This window comes from Macaca nemestrina, chromosome 15, assembly GCF_043159975.1.
Source record: "Macaca nemestrina isolate mMacNem1 chromosome 15, mMacNem.hap1, whole genome shotgun sequence".
Taxonomy (NCBI): Eukaryota; Metazoa; Chordata; class Mammalia; order Primates; family Cercopithecidae; genus Macaca; species Macaca nemestrina.
The window spans coordinates 59,160,730-59,178,716 of NC_092139.1; the positions used below are offsets into that span (position 1 = coordinate 59,160,730).

A 17,987-nucleotide genomic window follows, 5' to 3' on the forward strand; every position below is an offset into this window, starting at 1 on the left:
CTCAGCTCCTAATACTGACATCAGACCTCTAATCTCCAGTCTGAAGATTCATCTCTAGGAAAGCAGACCAACCAAGTGAAAAGACTTTAACACACTGACCTCAGGGATCCCTCAACTAACAGCCCATCCAGATACCCCACAATAAAAGAACCTCTGATTTGAGAAGGCCCATGCATTTGTGTGGAACTTCCAATCAGCATTTCCATCTCTCTTCTCTTTATCATAAATAACCAAGGGTGAATGGGCACTTGAGGAAAGCCTCTAGTATGAATAAACAAACCCAAATAAACAGATTAGGGAAACTTAGAATGGTATATATGCTGTGGATTCTTTTAAAACTTAATTTTTTTTTCAGAGATGATACTCCACTCAAAAACAAAACAAAAAACAAACAAACAAAAAAATTCCAGAATGTTTAGAAAATTTTTTAAGAAAGCTCTTGAGGCCAGGAGTGGTGGCTCACGCCTGTAATCCCAGCACTTTGGGAGGCTGAGGCAGGTGGATCATGAGGTCAAGAGATCGAGATCATCCTGGCCAACATGGTGAAACCCCGTCTCTATTAAAAACACAAAAATTAGCTGGGCGTGGTGGTGCGTGCCTGTAGTCCCAGCTACTCAGGAGGCTGAGGCAGGAGAATCGTTTGAACCTGGGAGGTGGAGGCTGCAGTGAGCCAAGATGGCGCCACTGCATTCCACCCTGGTGACAGAGCAAGACTCCATCTCAAAAAAAAAAAAAAAAAAAAAAAAAAAAAGATCTCAGGAGGCCCTTGCGCCTCACAACACACATATGGTTAAGGCCCTGCCACCTACTTCATGGCAGCTAATTATTATATACTATATATATTTTTTTTCTTGTTTTTTTTCTTAAAATAAAACTAAAGCCTTTTTTTTTTTTTTAAGACTGAGTCTCACTATGTTGCCTAGGCTGGAGTGCAGTGGCGTGATCTCAGCCCACTGTAACCTCTGCCTCCTGCCTTCAGTGATTCTCCTGCCTCAGCCTCCCAAGTAGCTGGGACTTAAGGTGTGTGCCACCATGCTCAGCTATTTTTTGTATTTTCAGTAGATGGGGTTTCACCATGTTGGCCAGGCTGGTCAGGAACACCTGAACTCAAGTGATTAAAAAATGCACTGGGGCTGGGCATGGTGGCTCATGCCTGTAATTTTAGCACTTTGGGGAGGCCCAGGTGAGTGAATTGCTTGAGGCCAGGAATTTGAGACCAGCCTGGGGAACATGGTGAAACCCTTTCTCTACAAAAAATACAAAAAAATTAGTTGGGTATCATAGCATGTGCCTGTAGTCTCAGCTACTCCGGAGGCTGAGGTCAGAGAATTGCTTGAGCCCAGGAATTAAAGGCTGCAGTGAGCCATGACTGTGCTACCACACTCCTCACTGGGTGACCCAGTAAAGACCCTGTCTAAAAAAAGAAAAAAAAGAAAATCAAGCTCTTGGAAATCTTTAAAAGGTATGATAATAGAGGAAAAAAATAATAGAAGGATTGGAAGGTAAAGTTGAAGAAGCAGAGTAACAGAGATGGAAAAACGGGAGTGAAAAGATAAAACAAAGTGGAAGGTCGGTAAAGGAGTTCTAACATCTGAATAACAGTAAGAGAAACCAAAAAAAAAAAAAAAAAACCAAAAACAAAGGGAGGCAATTATCAATGAAGTCATTAAATTCCCCAAGACTAAGAAAATATGATTTTGATTGAAAGGGTTCAGCGTGCCAAGCACAGAGGATGGAAACACCCTCTTCAAGGCATGTCATCATGGACCACTGGAAGAAAATAAGGTTCTAAGAGTTACAAGAGAGAAAGAAAGTGGTCACATACAAATGGCTGCTAGACCACAGACCAATGCCTTCAAAATTTCAAGTAAAAATGTTATCTAAATACAGGCTGTTAAAACTATCAATGATGGGAGAAGAGAATAAAGACATTTTCAGACATTTCAGATCTCAAAAGTTTTACCTCCTACACATGTTACTGGGAATCTATTCAAGGATGCATGCCACCAAAAAGAGGGAATAAGTCAAAATAGGAATACACAGGACACAGAAAATAGGAAATTTAACATAAGAGGCAAAGGGAATCACCAGGGTGGTGGTATGCGAAAGTCAATGGAACTACAGAGATCTTGCTCATGGCTGAGATCATGAAGGTATTATGTTTCTAACACAAATGGCTTAAACACAAGCTGCATGACTCTTAGATTATCTGAGCAAGAGCACTGTTTCCCAAATTGAAATACAGAAATTAAAAATCTGCCTGAATTCAAATGATTCTATATAGTCTTATATACTTCTATATGCAAGTCTACATGAAGTTGGTAACAGCAGTGGCCTTGGCTGGGTGACATGGCTCACACCTATAATCCTAGCATTTTTGGAGGCCAAGGCAGGTGGACTGCTTGAGCTCAGGAGTTTGAGACCAGCCTGGCCAACATAGTGAGACCCTGTCTCTATTTTTAAAAATAAAACAAAAACTAAACAGTAGTGGCCTTTAGGGCAAGTGGGTTGTGGGCCCCTAGCAAAGAGATGAGGAGAATGACTTTTCACCATTCACCCTTTTATTTTTTTTGACTTGTGTCAAAAAAACAAGTAGTACTTGTTCAACAATGAATATATTTCCTAATTCAAAAAAGAATGGAATGAAAAATATCTGATCACCATACTTAACAAGAATGTTTTATGAAAATTAAACATATAAAACTAGATTCCATATACATATTGTGCTATACTATAAATATAAATGTATTATATTTAAATATTTGTATATAAATGTTATATTTATATTTATTTATATATATTTATAATGTTATCTAACACTATAAATGTGTTAAAGAGGTTATGATAGAAAATGTTTCTTACTGAAGGTTGCAAAGAACTTTGAAAACAATAAACCAAGTACTCTGGTAGAGACCTGCTTTCCTACAATACTGAGCATCCACTAGGTCCTGGGCAATCCCAGATCTGAGATGTTTGTGCCCTTGTATGTGGAGGTGCACATGGAACCAAACATCCCCACCTGGTGCTGGAATTCCAGGTGCAGTGTCCATTCATGTCTGTTCTAGGCCCACCTCTGTAAACAGTGTTAGGGAGGGCCTCTGGCTATGTGTGAGAAGGTCACTACAGGGAAACTTTGAAAAAAAATAAAGATGACAAAACATCACTGTTACAATTTTAAGGAATATTATTCTAAAACAAAAAATATTATTAATAAAATCATAGGTTTATTCCAATATTTTAAAATATTTTCTGTAACATTCCACTCAGAAGGTAGATAACCACAAAGCTCTTCCCTAAGGAAGGGTGCAAATGGAATGTAAGATATTACTGTACTCTGTAGAATACAAACTGTGAAGACAAGGAAATTCAATTATTCAATTTTTTCTTCCTACACCATTTCTGCTGGAGAACTGCTCACTCAACATCCCAGAAGCTATCTTGTTGAGATTTGCTACCACGATATAGGAGTGATGAACCTTCACTCTCAGCACAATGAATGGGACACTGCCTACATCCATCCTGTGTGAGAGTTAAAAGGACAAGCCCCCTGCAGCACACGCCAACCAATCTATCACAGCAATCATGCACATGACTTCTGCCAAAATCCTCCAACTTAATTTTTAAATAGCTAAAATATGATCAAGGTCATATGGGTACTGCACTTGGAACTACAAACATCCTCTGTTCACAAATGTTCACTGTTATAGCAACAGCACTTTGGGACAATCAAGGGCACAATCACATTTTTAAAAATCAAGAGCAAAAAGTAAACACAAAAGGGCATTTGCATGAGGCAGAGAATCCTGTTTCTTGGCAGTAGACAGAAAACTGGCTAAACAAATAGGCTCACAGATACGTACAATCTACAATTTGATTCTGAGTATTAGTCTTGAAGACATAGCTATACACATCCCAACATACAGCCTACTATTTTACATTAGTAGTTTCTTATATAACAGTTGGAAGAAAAACGTATCAAAAACCAACCTAAATCATATTAACCACTTTAATAAACCCCTTTATACTTTCTTTTTTTCAACCACTTTACTCCAGGTTTGGTTAGTATAATTACAAGACTGTCTAGCCTAATAGTCTAGAGAAAATTTTCCGGTTCCAAGATGATGCCTTGCTATGTAGCCATTAATTATTAAGCTCCTAGTAAACCCTGAATTAGATATAGAAATTTGCAAAACAATATTTCCAAGAATGTGAAAAACAGAGGAAATTTAAGGCAGATGGTAACTCTAAGAAGAGTCACACAAGTATTAAATTGGCACGCTGGAAATGGCTCATAGCAAAATCTAATTTTCTATCAGATGAGGGGGCCGGACACAGTGGCTTATGCCTGTAATCCCAGCACTTTAAGAGGCTGAGGTGGGAGGATCACTTGAGTCCAGGAATTTGAGATCAGCCTGGGTAACATAGCAAAATCCCATCTCTACAAAAAACAAAACAAAACAAAACAAAACAAAACATTAGCTGGTGTGGTAGTGTGTGCCTGTAGTCCCAGCTACTTGGGAGGCTGAGGTGGGAGGATCACTTGAGCTCAGGAGGCAGAAGTTGCAGTCAGCCGAGACGGCGCCACGGCACTCCAACCTGGGTGACAGAGATCCCATTTCAAAAAAAAAAAAAGGAACAGATTGGGGCTGCATGGTTAGGCTACACTGAGGAAATGTTCCTCTTATGGATTCACAAAAGAAAAATGACTTTTAGTGCCATGTGCCTTGCAATTATCTATAGCAAAACAGTCTAGCTCCCTCAACCCCACTGTGTGTCCGGGAAAAGATAGTGAAAACATTTCCTGGAGAGGTGAAGACTACAAGGAAGCTACCAGCTCACTGTGCACAGGTGAGAAAATGTCATGGTAAGGGAGCACCACGTGTTGATTTTAATAGCTTTTTCTAACTGGAGGAATCTGTCACATGCCATAGAAAAATTGCTCCCTGCCTTCTGAAAAAAAAAATGTCATACAGAAAAATCAGATTCATAAAAGAAAGTATACATCCAAAGTAGGCAAAAACTATGGTTTATGCTTTCAAAATATGCAAAATAATTTCACTATAAAATACCTTGATTTGCATGTGACTTAGTACTTATTTCATATTAAACAGATTCAGTTGCTTTGATAAATCTGTTTTAGAATATCTATTTTTAAGCCAAAAGATAAACCTTACATTTGTGCATCCATATGTAAAGCAATCCTGCTTGGCGTTATGCAGCCAAGATTCTAAAAGATTAATAACATAATTTTAAATGCTCCAGTTACAGACTAACAAATAATATATTTCCTCAAATTTTCTGGGCTACACTACTGACTTGTATTAATGCAATCTGAATTTTCAGATAGAAGTACTACTCAATGGTTGGTTGTTACAACTTAGAAGCAATAGGGTTGGGAAGACCTTCAAAATATTGGCCATTAAATCGTAAGTAAAATTATTCTTAGAGCTGGATTATCGTAAATGGAGTGCCCTAACTTTTCTTATTTCATACTCTGCAAATTGACTCTAACATTCATAATCATGCCCTTTTATGTGCTTTAAGTGGACATACTGACTTTGCGGTCTATACTTTGTAAGAGAGCAGGTAACTCTAGCACAGAAGAAACTATGTAATGCGGAACTGGGGAGGACTTCAGTGGCACTATTCCATTTTTATTGATCCAGACTGTTGCTTTCAATCCTGCATTGAGGCCTCCTTGGATGTCGGTTTCTAATGTGTCACCGACCATCACACAGTCCCCAGGTTGTACTCCAAGAAGATTGCAGCAGTAATAAAATATGGACGGTGCTGGTTTCTCCTCTCTCTGCTCTCCACCTACAACAACAGCATCAAAATAGGACTGACAGGCACAAGCCTCAATCTTCTCCCTCTGGGTCTGTCTGTCCCCATTCGTTAAGAGAAGTAGGCGGACCTCCTTTCGAAGTTCAGTAAGCATGGCTTTGACATCTTCTGCTAGTGTCATATGCTGTAAACGTGTAGATTTCCAAAGGAAATAACATTCTTCAGCCAATTTTCTATTGGCTGCACCACCTTTTGTTTCCTGGATTGCTTCTTCCCAATGTGAAGTCCTTAAATCAGTAATGCATATATTGTAAGGATGAAAACATTCCTTGCTGAGTTTAACTTGAACTTTATCACAGATGATTTCAGCCTCTTCTTTATAATGGTATTTTGATTGTAAGAGTTTTATCACCTAAATAATGGAAAATAACTCCATTAACACATTGCATGTCTTTAATAGTCATGCCCTAGGAAGCTGTGATCCTACAAGTGGCTGAGAGATTCCAACTCCACTCCTCTGCTTTAAAGCAGCTATTTCTGGTGGGAATTGGCCTTATTTTTAGAGACAACAAAGTGAGGCTCTCCCAACCTCTCTAGAACTCACTCATTTTTTAAAACCAACTTCTTCATATATAGCTAATAACAATCCTTTGTTTGGTAGTTTAGAGTCCAACATCTTTCATTCTGGTCACGAAGACATGAAAATAAAACTTGTGCTTATTGGGCCGGGTGTGGTGGCTCATGCCTGTAATCCCAGCACTTTGGAAGGCCGAGGTGGCAGGATCACTTGAGCCTAGGAGTTCAGGACCAGTGTCGGCAACATAGCGAGACCCCATCTCAAAAACAAAACAAAAAATCCTTGTACTTATTTTTGGTAAAACATTTAAAATTTCTGACAACCACTATTTAGACTATTATCAGAAAAAAATAACACCTAGTTCATCTAATTTTTTCTCATCTATATCCATTTCATATTTTGAAGACCTAAATTGACTATCACCTATAATGGGATTGAATTCTACACTTTTATTTTTTTTGAGACAGAGTCTCATTCTGTAGCTTAGGCTCAAGTGCAATGGCACCAGCTCAGCTCACTGCAACCTCCACCTCCAGGCTCAAGGGATTCTCCTGCTTTAGCCTCCTGTGTAGCTGGGATTACAGGTGCCCGCCACGACGCCTGGTTAATTTTTGTATTTTTAGTAGAGACAGGGTTTCACCATGTTGGCCAGGCTGGTCTCGAACTCTTGACCTCAAGTGATCTGCCCGCCTCGGCCTCCAAATTACTGGGATTACAGGTGTGAGCCACTTTGTATGGCCCAATTCTGTACTTTTTTGCTTTTTGATACAGAGGCTCGCTCTGTCGCCCAGGCTGGAGTGCATTGGCACAATCTCACCTCTGCCTCCTGGGTTCAAGTGATTCTCCTTCAAGATCTCTAGCTGCTCACAGCAGTAACCTGCTCATTAAGCTGCTCTAACCTGTGCTGGACTCCTTCCCCTTCTTGTCTCCTTGACCCCTTAACGTGTATCCTGGGATCACCTCATAAACTGCCTCTCGAATAGCTGGGACTATAGGTGCCCGCCACCATGCCTGGCTAATTTTTGTATTTTTAGTAGAGGCGGGGTTTCACCATGTTGGCCAGGCTAGCCTTGAACTCTTGACCCCAAGTGATCTTCCTGCTACTGCCTGTCAAAGTGTTGGGATTACAGGCACGAGCCACTGTGCCGGGCCCCAATTCTGTACTTTTGAGTTAAATACTCCCTCTCCCGTCTTCCCAAGGCTCTTTATGTGTGCTTTTATAACACTAATCCATTTGGCCTGTCTTCTAACTTTTCCCAAAAACCCCTAATGTGGCAACCACTGTACTACATACTTACATACATTATTTCTAATCTTTTCTACAATGCTGCAAGACAGTTCCATGTTCCAAATGAGGCAGGGAAGTGCAGAACTCTTAATAACTTGCCCATCTGGGATCTGCATCCATACCTGCTTATTTCCAAAGCCCACATGCTTGCCTTTGCACTATGTCTTAAGCGCTGGAGAATGGCCTTTGTCCTTGGGGCATTATCTGCTGGGGAATATACAGCCACTACAAATTATGGGGTGGGGGGGGCATGCCATGACAGTTTGAACAAGCTGTGCCAATAATACGGAAGTCATTCCACAGGGTAGCTGGCATAGGAAGTCACATTGAGACCAAGGAGTAAACAAGCAGAAAAAGTGGGTATGGGAAGAGAAGAAAATCATTCCAGACAGAGGAACAGCATGAACAAAGGCCAAGAGTTCAAAATTTTGTGGAAAAAGCAAGAAGCTGAGTTGAGCCCAAATGGAGGCACGTGAGGGAGGATGCCAAGAGATGCAATTGGGGAACCTGTTTGCAGATAGTTTGTGAAGCGCCTTGAACCCCATGCTATAGCAGGTGCTGCTTAAATCCCCTTGGCACACACTATATTCACTCGCCAGTGGCTTCCCACTCAAGTGTGGGCCTCTCTGCTTGTGGGCTTTACTTGGCCACATACGTATCTATACACACAGGAAGGGGCTAAAAATTATTGCCCTGGGAGCAGCCCTCAACAAATGTAGGTTAGAAACTGGCGAATAAATATCACAGCTTCCTTGCCCCTTGGGGAGCGCAACTGAACCCTGTTCTGTGTACTGTCTCCCAGAGATCTCCAGCTGCTCACAGCAGTAACCCTGCTCTAACCTGTGCTGGACTCCTTCCCCTTCTTGTCTCCCTGACCCCTTAACGTGTATCCTGGGATCACCTCATAAACTGCCTGCACTGGAAGTCCTGTGTTCAGGTGAGCACCTGAGGAAAGTCAAACAGGCTGGGCAATGCTGGCTCTTTGAAATGCACCCAGCTACAGCTAAAATATATCTGTTGTAACAGGATTAGAGAATAAGCAGTATGCTACTCACACCAAAAACTCAACTCACCTACTGAGAGAAAAACGCACGTCTTTTTCTTCCCTCAGAGTAAAAGAATCACAACAAAGGAAAAGGGTCTTTTTTTTTTTTTTTTCCCCAAACAGGATCTCGCTCTGTTACGCAGGCTGGATGGAGTGCAGTAGAGGAATGATTATAGTTCACTGTGGCCTCAAACTCCTGGGCTCATCTCCCTTCAGTCCCCCGAGGAGCTAGGACTACAAGTGCACACCACCATACCTAGCTAACAAGTTTTTTTGTAGAGACGGGTCTGGCTGTATTGCCCAGGATTGTCTTTAACTCCTGGCCTCAAGCAATCCTCCTGCGTTGGCCTTCCAAAGTGCTGGGAATTACAGGTGTGAGCCACTGTGCCTGGCTGAAAGGAAAACATTTTTTGAGGTATTTGTGCTAATCAGAAAATGTATCAGAAGACTCGGCCGTATCAGAAAAAAAAAATTTTTTTTAAGAAAAAAGAAAAGAAAATGTAATCATTAAGAAAAATCTTATCTGCCCAAGAAAAATATAACAGCCCTAGGAATTTTAGGTAGAGGCAAAACACTGTAAAATTTTGCTTTATAAATTTCTATTAATAAAACATTTTCAATCTCCATGTTTATCTCACCATTTTTGCTAGCAACATCAATTGAAGGACTCTTAAGCTATGACTGACAGGAGCTCCAAAGTTTCAGCAACCCTACAGCAGTGCAAGGACACATGCCTCTAGGACTCCACAGAGCTTGAGCTCAAATAGGGGCTGGCTCATAACAAGTAAACAAAGAGCTCCCAATACAGACTCAATTTCCTGTTACTTCCACTGGTGCTTCATTAAGCACATTCTTGGGGCTCTGAAAAAGTAGGATTTGCTCACCTTAAAAGGGGGATGTTTGTAAAGGCATGGTATGCCACTCCCAAGTTTCAAAATCTCTTCCTATTCTATCCCTTCAATTAACTTCCTCATTTTGTCACACAGCAAGTAATTACAGGTTGGTGTGGGACAGTAAGTAGCATTTTAACAATATTAACATCTTTAGGAAAAAAGCTTATCAGCATTCATTTATTAGTTCAAACAGAAATTAACACCTACCCTGAATTAGTATGCGTTATTACAAACTCTTCTAACACCTGCACTGAAAATGGGAGTATTGATTGAACTGGAGGTGAAGGAAAAAGTTCTCTAACTTGCAGGTGTGAGGATACTTTGTGTGTGACTGGTAAGGCAGGGCTGAAAAAGATTTTGGTATGAAGAGCCCACCAGGTGCTCGCTGGCCTGAAGAAAGGGGCCCTGCTCTGATAGATGGGCTATCAGTTAGTAGACTAATATGAACTCAAACTTCACTTACTTCAAAACTCTATCTTAAGGCTCTGAACATATACAAAAAAGGAAACTCTATTCTTCTACTGTCCGCTCCCTAGATCCAGAACTAACGTTAGTATCATCAATACTTTAGTTAACTGATTTTAAAAGACTTTTTGAGGGCTTAGTTTGGGAACTATCTAATACTTTACAACACTTTAAGAAAAGCGTATTCTGAATACTAATAATTTGGATATGAAGTGTATGGCAGGTGCACCTGACAGCACTAACTTAGGCACAACCTTAGAATGACTCTGTGGTCTATGAGGAATGTGTATTTGGGTTCCAAGATAAGGAGTTCAGGAGTGTCCAATCCGGAGATTCATCTCTTATTTAGGAGGAAGATCTGGACCATGGCCCATCCCATCCTGTGGAACTCAGGTTGCAGAGGGGATAGAGGCCCTTTTTTTTTCCTTTCCATTAAACGAACGTGGCCAGGAGGAGAATGCTGCAGGGAGGGTGCTAAGTGAAAATGCTATATAAACTGCATTCTTTTTACAAGCGGCTGCAGTTCTGTCCAGCCCACTGCCAATGGACCATCTTGTATATAAGTTCCCGCAAAAACCCGTTCTCATTTGCTGGCTTCGAGTCTCAACTTCAGCCTCTTGAACATGGTGCTATCCCTACTGAAATCAACAGGGATCCAGCACGACAGAAGGGGATGAATCCCAAATAAAACTATTCATACTTTAAAAACACACTCACAAAATGAGACCTGCACTCAGCCTAGCAATTCAAGCAGCCCTTCTGTTATTTCTATTTCAAGTCTGTGCTCAAACATCACCTATTCGATGAGGCCAAATCTGACCAGTCTATTTAAAATGTTGATTTGTTACCCTCTCTGCTTTTTCTACCACACCTGTAAATATTTATTATGTTCATTGCCATGCCCACTAAGAAGTAAATTCACAAATGCAAAAATCTCTTCTGCTTTGTTCACTGAGAAACTCCAGGTTTCTGTAGAAAAGTTCCTGAGTAATTACCATGAAAAAACAGGTCTAAAGAGGGAGGAAAAAAATAACTTACCTAGGTGATTAAAAAAATTAAAGTTCATACATACAGTCAGTATCTGACCTCTTGTCCCCAAGCCCAAGGCAATAAATAGCTGGACCTTTCCCTCTTCCTCCATTCATAAATTATTTTCAATGATTTATGAAAGCTGGCATGTTACTTTTGAACAGGTCAACATCTATGAATGTTATTGTTTCCTTACGTGATAAAGTATTCCCTGTATAGCCAAGAGCACACAGTTCGATTCTGCTCATTTATTAGGCTAATTTCTTATCCTGCTAATTTATTATTACAGGCTAATTACAAAGGAGGCAGTAATAGAACCATGTCTCGAAGTAAAAATTTGTATCCATCCATCCATCCAGCATTTATTCAACATTTGCCATGTGTCAAACGAGGAGAATTAAGACAGTTTGTTCCCTCCCAAGCTCACTATTTAGTTGTAGGCACCTGATTTTCAAAATTAATTGTAATATCCTTTGACAGATGCATTAAGAAATATCTGAACAAAATAGAGCACTAGTATAAGTGAGGGTGTAAAGACCAGGGAGACATACGATTTAGTCTTTGTTTTAAAAATATTGCTGTGGCAAGAATGTGGAGGACACACTGGATGTGGTAAACCTGGAGACAAGCCCACAGCAACAGTCTAGGTGAGAGATGAGTTCAGCTGTAACTGAGACATGCACGGGGAATGTGCAGTGGTGGACAGGCAGCATACGAGGGTGGAAGGTGCTGTAATTCGCTGAGTGGACACTGCACCCATGGGCTTCCCAAGCATTACAGGGTTATTGAGGACTAATATAATTCACATTTTATGAAGATATAAGGCTCCGACTGGTTAATGCCTTGAGGCACTTTCAGCTAGGTTTTCGGAGAGCTGTGATTCATATTCAAATGTCTGATTTTTAAAGCCCAAACTCTGGAACTACAGCAAGAATTGGCCTAAAGCAGTAATTTAATTGGAATGCACAGGGCTCAGCTTACTAATAACACACAGGTAAATATGCAACGTCTGCAGCCAGAGATACTGGAGGCAATATGGCACAGGGTGGTACCCCTGAGGTGGAGGCCAACGTTATATAGAAGGGACAGTTAAAAGTGGGGAATGCCTCAGTAAAGTCATGAAGACAGACTTTAAAAATGTCCACGGATTCTGGCAATTTGGGATTGCCTAGTGACCCACCAAGTCTATTCAGTCTAGTGGTGAAGATAAAGCAACATTACCATGGATTTAGTAATAGATAGGAGGTAGAGATAAGGAGATAACGGGTATGGCTTTCTCCGGGAAAACATGGCTGTCAAGAGAGACAGGTAACATCTAGAGCAGGAAGAACAGCCCAAAGGGAGGCATCCTTTTTACAGCTTTTTTGAAACTATAGGGCAAACATGAATATACGGCAGGAGTGGAATGCAGCTAAAAAGAAAACGGATGAGGTAGTGGAAGATCCAGGGACACAAAAACTGATGAAGCATGAAGAGGACGGGGAGCTCAGGTTTGGACGAATTAGCTTTTGAAAGTGGGTTTTCCACATCTGATAAATCCTTTGCTTTCCCCTTGAAACTGAAGAAAGAAAGAGAAGCCGGGGTGGACTCGGGCTGGAACACGGGAAGGTCTGAAACTGCCTCCGCGCGTGTAGAGGAGCGGTGCCGCGAAGCAGCGCCTCGGGAAAGGCATGCCCTCGCAGCACGGGCTTTTGCTGTGTCACCTCAGAAAGCCACGGGGACCACCACCCCGCCACGGAGGCCAGAAGGAGTTCTGTGGGGACAATTCTCTAAAGCAGGGCTTATGTCCAGGCTCGGTACTGACAGCCGTGTCCCTTCTTGGGGCAACACTGGGGCTAAGTCTACCAAGTCTCCTCCCGGCACCCCCCACACCGACACCCTGACTGGGGGCGGGCCCAGCGCCTGGTCTCGCGGCTTTGCTGTCGCCTCCCACGCCCACGGGCACCTCCGCCACCGTGGCAGCCGTCACGGAGCCCTTCCGCGTCCCGAGCGCCGAGGCACCCGCCAGCGGCCGCCCCGGGGCTCGAGGTTGGGTGGCGAGCGGTGGCCAGGTCAGGGAAAGCAGACCCGCAGGGCCCGCGCACCTCCAGCCACCTCCGCACCCGGACGCTCCCGAGGTCTCAACCAGCAAGAGCGGCCCACGGCGCCCGGGTGGAAGTGGGGTCACGGGGAGGTGAGCGCGCAGGACGCTGCGGGGCGCACTGACCCCGCCCAGAGGAGCGCCACGGGAGGGGACGTTACCTCCAACATGCCTCTCCTGCTCGCCCCGGCAGTGTCGATGAGAGTGTTATCCAAGTCAAAGAAAACGGCCCGCACACGGCTCAGCCCCATAGCGCCGGCCGCTCGCGCGACCCGTAGCCTCGCCGCCGCCGCCTGCACATGCGCAAGGCGGGCTGCCCCGCGAAACGTGGGAGGAGCCGCGAGGTCACCAGACCCTCTCCAGGCGGCGGGGGAATTCCCGCGATCGGTTCATTCCCTGCGCCGCCGAGAAAAGTGAGATCCCGCGAGATTCCCGGGGTCCGGTCTCTCAAGAGTGCTGGAAGCGTGCGTGGGCGCGGCGGCGTGGCGCGACTTCTCAGTGGCTGTGGCTGGGGTTGGTCCGAAGCGTGGTCCTCTTCCTGGTGTCTTTCTGCTTTTTGCTTACCTCCCTGGGCCCTCCGGCGCGAGGGACCGTCATCGCTGCCTCTAGGGAGGTTGTCTGCGCTGCCAGGCGCTGGGCAGCGGGCTCTCCGGGTGGCCGGACGGGCGGCGCGGAGTCGTCTGCGGGCCCGGTGTCGGCCGTGAGCGCCCGCGGTCCTAGCCTGGCTGTGCGTGCAGGTCACTGTCGGCGATCCGGGGATGGCAGAAGGTGGAGCCTGCGCCTTCCCACCTCGCGCCGTTTGCGGCCTTCACCGGGGTGGAATCCCTGTCAGCTTGGGCCCGCGCCAGCCTGTTTTTGAAAGAAAGATGTGACTTGGGTCTCTTACAACCCGTTGAGTACCTGTGCCCGAAGACGAAGGGACTGTGTAGTGGCTGCCCCATGTTTTGCCCTTCCTGATTGCTTTCCTGAAACCTTGAGTTCTCAGGTTTTTGGATGCCTTTTACTTGGTTGTTTTCAGGCTCAGCAAGAGGTTGAGGGGCGTCGACCGCTTGTTAAACCCGCGGAAGGGCTGTAGCAGCTCTTGCCTCCTAATGCTGGCAGAACGGGGATCGTGACACTAATCTCTAATCTTTGTCTCTCTTGGGTAACTTTACTGTAATTTGGATATGTGGTCATCTTTAATGACCAGAAATTGACTGTCAGGTATTACAGAGCTACAGGCCAATTACCTGATTTTGTTTAGCCAGTTAGCTAAGTGGTTTATTTTTAAATTTATTTTTATTTTCGAGATGGAGTCTTGCTCTGTCACCCAGGCTGGAGTGCAGTGGCGTGATCTCCGCTCACTGCAACCTCTGCTTCCCGGGTTCAAGCAATTCTCCTGTTTCAGCCTCTTGAGTAGCTGGGATTACCGGCGCATGTCACCACCCCCGGCTAATTTTTGTATTTTTAGTGGAGACGGAGTTTCACCATGTTGACCAGGCTAGTCTCGAACTCCTGACCTTGTAATCCACCAGTCTTGGCCTTCCAAAGAGCTGGGATTACAGGCGTGAGCCAGCGAGCCTGGCTAAGGGTGATTTTTACATTTGTAAATGGATTTTAAAAATGGATAAAAGGCCGGGGCGGTGGCTCACGCCTGTAATCCCAGCACTTTGGGAGGCCGAGGCGGGCGGATCACAAGGTCAGGAGATGGAGACCACGGTGAAACCCCGTCTCTACTAAAAAAATACAAAAAATTAGCCGGGCGCGGTTGTGGGCGCCTGTAGTCCCAGCTATTCGGGAGGCTGAGGCAGGAGAATGGCGTGAACCCGGGAGGCGGAGCTTGCAGTGAGCTGAGATCCGGCCACTGCACTCCAGCCTGGGCGACAGAGCGAGACTCCGTCTCAAAAAAATAAAATAAAATAAAATAATAAAAATAAAAATGGATAAAAAAATCAAAATAACAGTATTTTGTTGCACATGAAAATCAGTAAATTTTAGTGCCCATAGTTGCATTAGAACACAGCACACTCATTCATTTCTGTATCGTCTGCAGCTGCTTTTGCCGTACGGAAGCAGAGTAATTGCAAGTGAGATCACATGGCTGGAAATCCTAAAGTATTCATTATTTAGCTCTTTAGAGAAAAAAATTGCCACTCTCTCGGCTCGCTGGTGGAACTCCTTAACAGATCACTGATGTTCAGTAGGTTAGATTAATTGGTTTATCTTTATATTAATAGGAATTTCTTCTGCAGCATTAGACTACCTACAGTTTCTGTATTTTATGGAGCACAATCACAGTTGACATCTCATTGCTGGGGTGAAGAATAAACCCATATGCATTCTTCAAAACCATGACTCCTTTCTGTGCTTACCTCGTTGATGTATAGGGCTAGCCTATCAATTGTGGACATTTAGATTAGCAATCAGCCAAAATTATGAATGCATTAATTGGAGTTAGACTTTTAATTGCCTGAAATGTCAGAATCAATTTAACATAAAACTATAGGCACACGAAGCTGTTAGGATTGGAGCAGCTTTTTTTTTTTTTTTTTTTTTTCTGACTGGCATGCAGAGTTTGTTGATTTAGGCACAAATTAAGGTTAGATGAGACATAGCAGTCTGTATAATCCTTTTAAGGGGATGAATTGTTTGACAGATTTCTTTTTGTGGCAAGTTGTCTAATGGCATTCCATGACCTATCCAACTTTGTGTAGAGCACCCTATTCTGTTGCTGTTCATAAAAATCTGAATCTGTTGTCCCACCCGCAGCACCTATTGAAAATAAAAAACAGGAGAGGGAGGATAAAAATTGGTCTATACCGCCTCCTCCAATTGCAGAAACATCTGTACCGCCTCCTTCGGTGGTAGAAAAAAAATCCCAATACAAAGAATTTTACGCTCTGCTGTCATAGCTGGAGAGCCCTTAGAATCTTGCGCTTTTCCTCTTTCGGTAAGGCCTGATCCAAATAATCCACAGTAGGTTATTCATAAACACACTCCACAAGAATTTAAGTTTTTGAAGGAATTAAAAACTAGTGTGGTCAATAATGGAGTACAAAGCCCATGGTTCCCAGAGGAAGGAATGCTAGACGTAGAACTCTGGGAACAAGTGGGGAGAAACCTTAAACAACATCAGGCGCAAAGGCATCAGGTCCTGATGAAGTCTTTAATGTTATGGGCTTTAATTTGAGCAGCCCTGGCACAGTTACAGACAGAAGATCCTAAAAAGAGGAAGGAGAAGAAAGTGTCACCTGCCTTATCACCTCCTCTTCCCTCAGCCCCAATATCACTGGGCCAAAATAACAAAGAGGAAACAGGTCTTACCTAAGCCTCCTCCCCAATAGATAGGAAAAGGGACAGAGGATACGCTACAGCTATCAGTCCCTGTCCAGGCTCTACTATAACCAGCACGGACCTAGGGGGACTGAACAAAAGAGGGGAACATGGGAATGAAAGACAAGAGATAAAAGTATATTTGGAAGAAGGGGTCAGAGGGCACCTTGCTTCCAGTGGACAAGGGGCCTGAGCTTTACATAGCCCTCCGTATTAGTCAAAAGAGATAGCGAGAAAGGGCTTGGTTGTCAGGTAATAGTCGGCCATTTGGTTCATAGCAGGATTGCGAGACTGCATCCTTTGGACAATAGGCACTAGATTTCTCAATAGATAACTTCAAGGAGCCTGGCACCAGGAGGTGATGTCCTTCAGCAAACCTTTTGGTGGCAGGGCAGTGTGAATTTGCCCACATCCTGCATTCATGATGAACAGTTTGCTGTTTGATCATATAGCCTCCAGAGGAATGCTGAGTTGGTCGTGTCCCATGGGTCTTCAGCTCCTTGCAACTTTGCTACTTGAATAATGGCTAGATGCTGTAAAACCTGACAGCTTTATTATTTTATTATTAACTGTTTTTTTGAGATGGATTTTCGCTCTTGTCGCCCAGGCTGGAGGGCAATGGCGTGATCTCAGCTCACTGCAACCTCCACCTCCTGGGTTCAGACAATTCTCCTGCCTCAACCTCCCAAGTAGCTGGGACTACAGACATGCACCACTATGCCTGGCTAATTTTGTATTTTTAATAGAGACGGGGTTTCACTCTATTGGCCAGGCTGGTCTCAAACTCCTGACCTCAGGTGATCCACCCACCTCCGCCTCCCAAAGTTCTGGGATTACGGGCGTGAGCTTCTGTGCCTGGCCGACATCTTGATTGATTGATCGATTGATTGAGACAGAGTCTCACTCTGTTGCCCAGACTGGAGTGCAGTGGCATGATCTTGGTTCCCAGCTTCAAGCGATTCTCCTGCCCCGGTCTCTAGTAGCTGGGATTAAAGGTACATGCCACCATGCCTGGCTAATTTTCATATTTTTAGTAGAGATGGGGTTTCGCCATGTTGGCCAGGCTGGTCTTGAACCCCTGACCTCAGTTGATCCGCCTGCCTTGGCCTCCCAAAGTGTTGGGATTACGGGCGTGAGCCACTGCACCCAGCCAGCTTTATTTTTTAAATTAATATTATTTGAGACAGGATCTTGTTCTGTTGCCCAGGCTGGAGGGCAGTGGCTCAATCTCAGCTCACTGCAACCTCTGTCTCCTGGGCTCAAGTGGTCCTCCCACCAGCATGTGGCAGCACACTTGGCTAATTTTTTTTTTTTTTTTTTTGAGACGGAGTCTCGCGCTGTCGCCCAGGCTGGAGTACAGTGGCCGGATCTCAGCTCACTGCAAGCTCCGCCTCCCGGGTTTGCACCATTCTCCTGCCTCACCCTCCCGAGTAGCTGGGACTACAGGCGCCCGCCACCTCGCCCGGCTATTTTTTTGTATTTTTTAGTAGAGACGGGGTTTCACTGGGTTAGCC

At 44.0% G+C, this 17,987-nt stretch overlaps 2 protein-coding genes and 1 long non-coding RNA gene across 3 annotated transcripts in view; 1 reads left to right on the plus strand and 2 right to left on the minus strand.

Moving 5' to 3' along the window:
• Positions 1-13,412, minus strand: part of LOC105486721 (ninein like) — a 175,883-nt gene extending 162,471 nt beyond the window's left edge. The window contains exon 1 of the mRNA XM_071079766.1: positions 13,323-13,412. The gene's annotated coding sequence lies outside the window, so the exon portion shown is untranslated. The remainder of the gene's footprint in view (positions 1-13,322) is intronic.
• NAN (N-acetylneuraminic acid phosphatase) lies at positions 3,167-13,479 on the minus strand. Its single transcript, XM_071079778.1, has 2 exons — positions 13,323-13,479; positions 3,167-6,196 (listed from the first exon to the last, which is right to left on the minus strand). The coding sequence occupies exons 1-2, from the start codon at positions 13,410-13,412 to the stop codon at positions 5,540-5,542; spliced, it is 747 nt and encodes a 248-aa protein (XP_070935879.1). The 5' UTR covers positions 13,413-13,479; the 3' UTR covers positions 3,167-5,539.
• LOC139358533 (uncharacterized) overlaps positions 13,474-17,987 on the plus strand; it is a 30,645-nt gene continuing 26,131 nt past the window's right edge. The window contains exon 1 of the long non-coding RNA XR_011613649.1: positions 13,474-13,574. This is a non-coding gene — a long non-coding RNA (uncharacterized lncRNA). The remainder of the gene's footprint in view (positions 13,575-17,987) is intronic.

Bases quoted from the DNA above. Each gene is read 5' to 3' on its own strand.
- NAN (XM_071079778.1), bottom strand. From the start codon at position 13,412: ATGGGGCTGAGCCGTGTGCGGGCCGTTTTCTTTGACTTGGATAACACT. The intron at 6,197-13,322 runs GTAACGTCCCCT...TCCATTATTTAG, and splicing joins GCAGGAGAGGCATGTTGGAG to GTGATAAAACTCTTACAATC.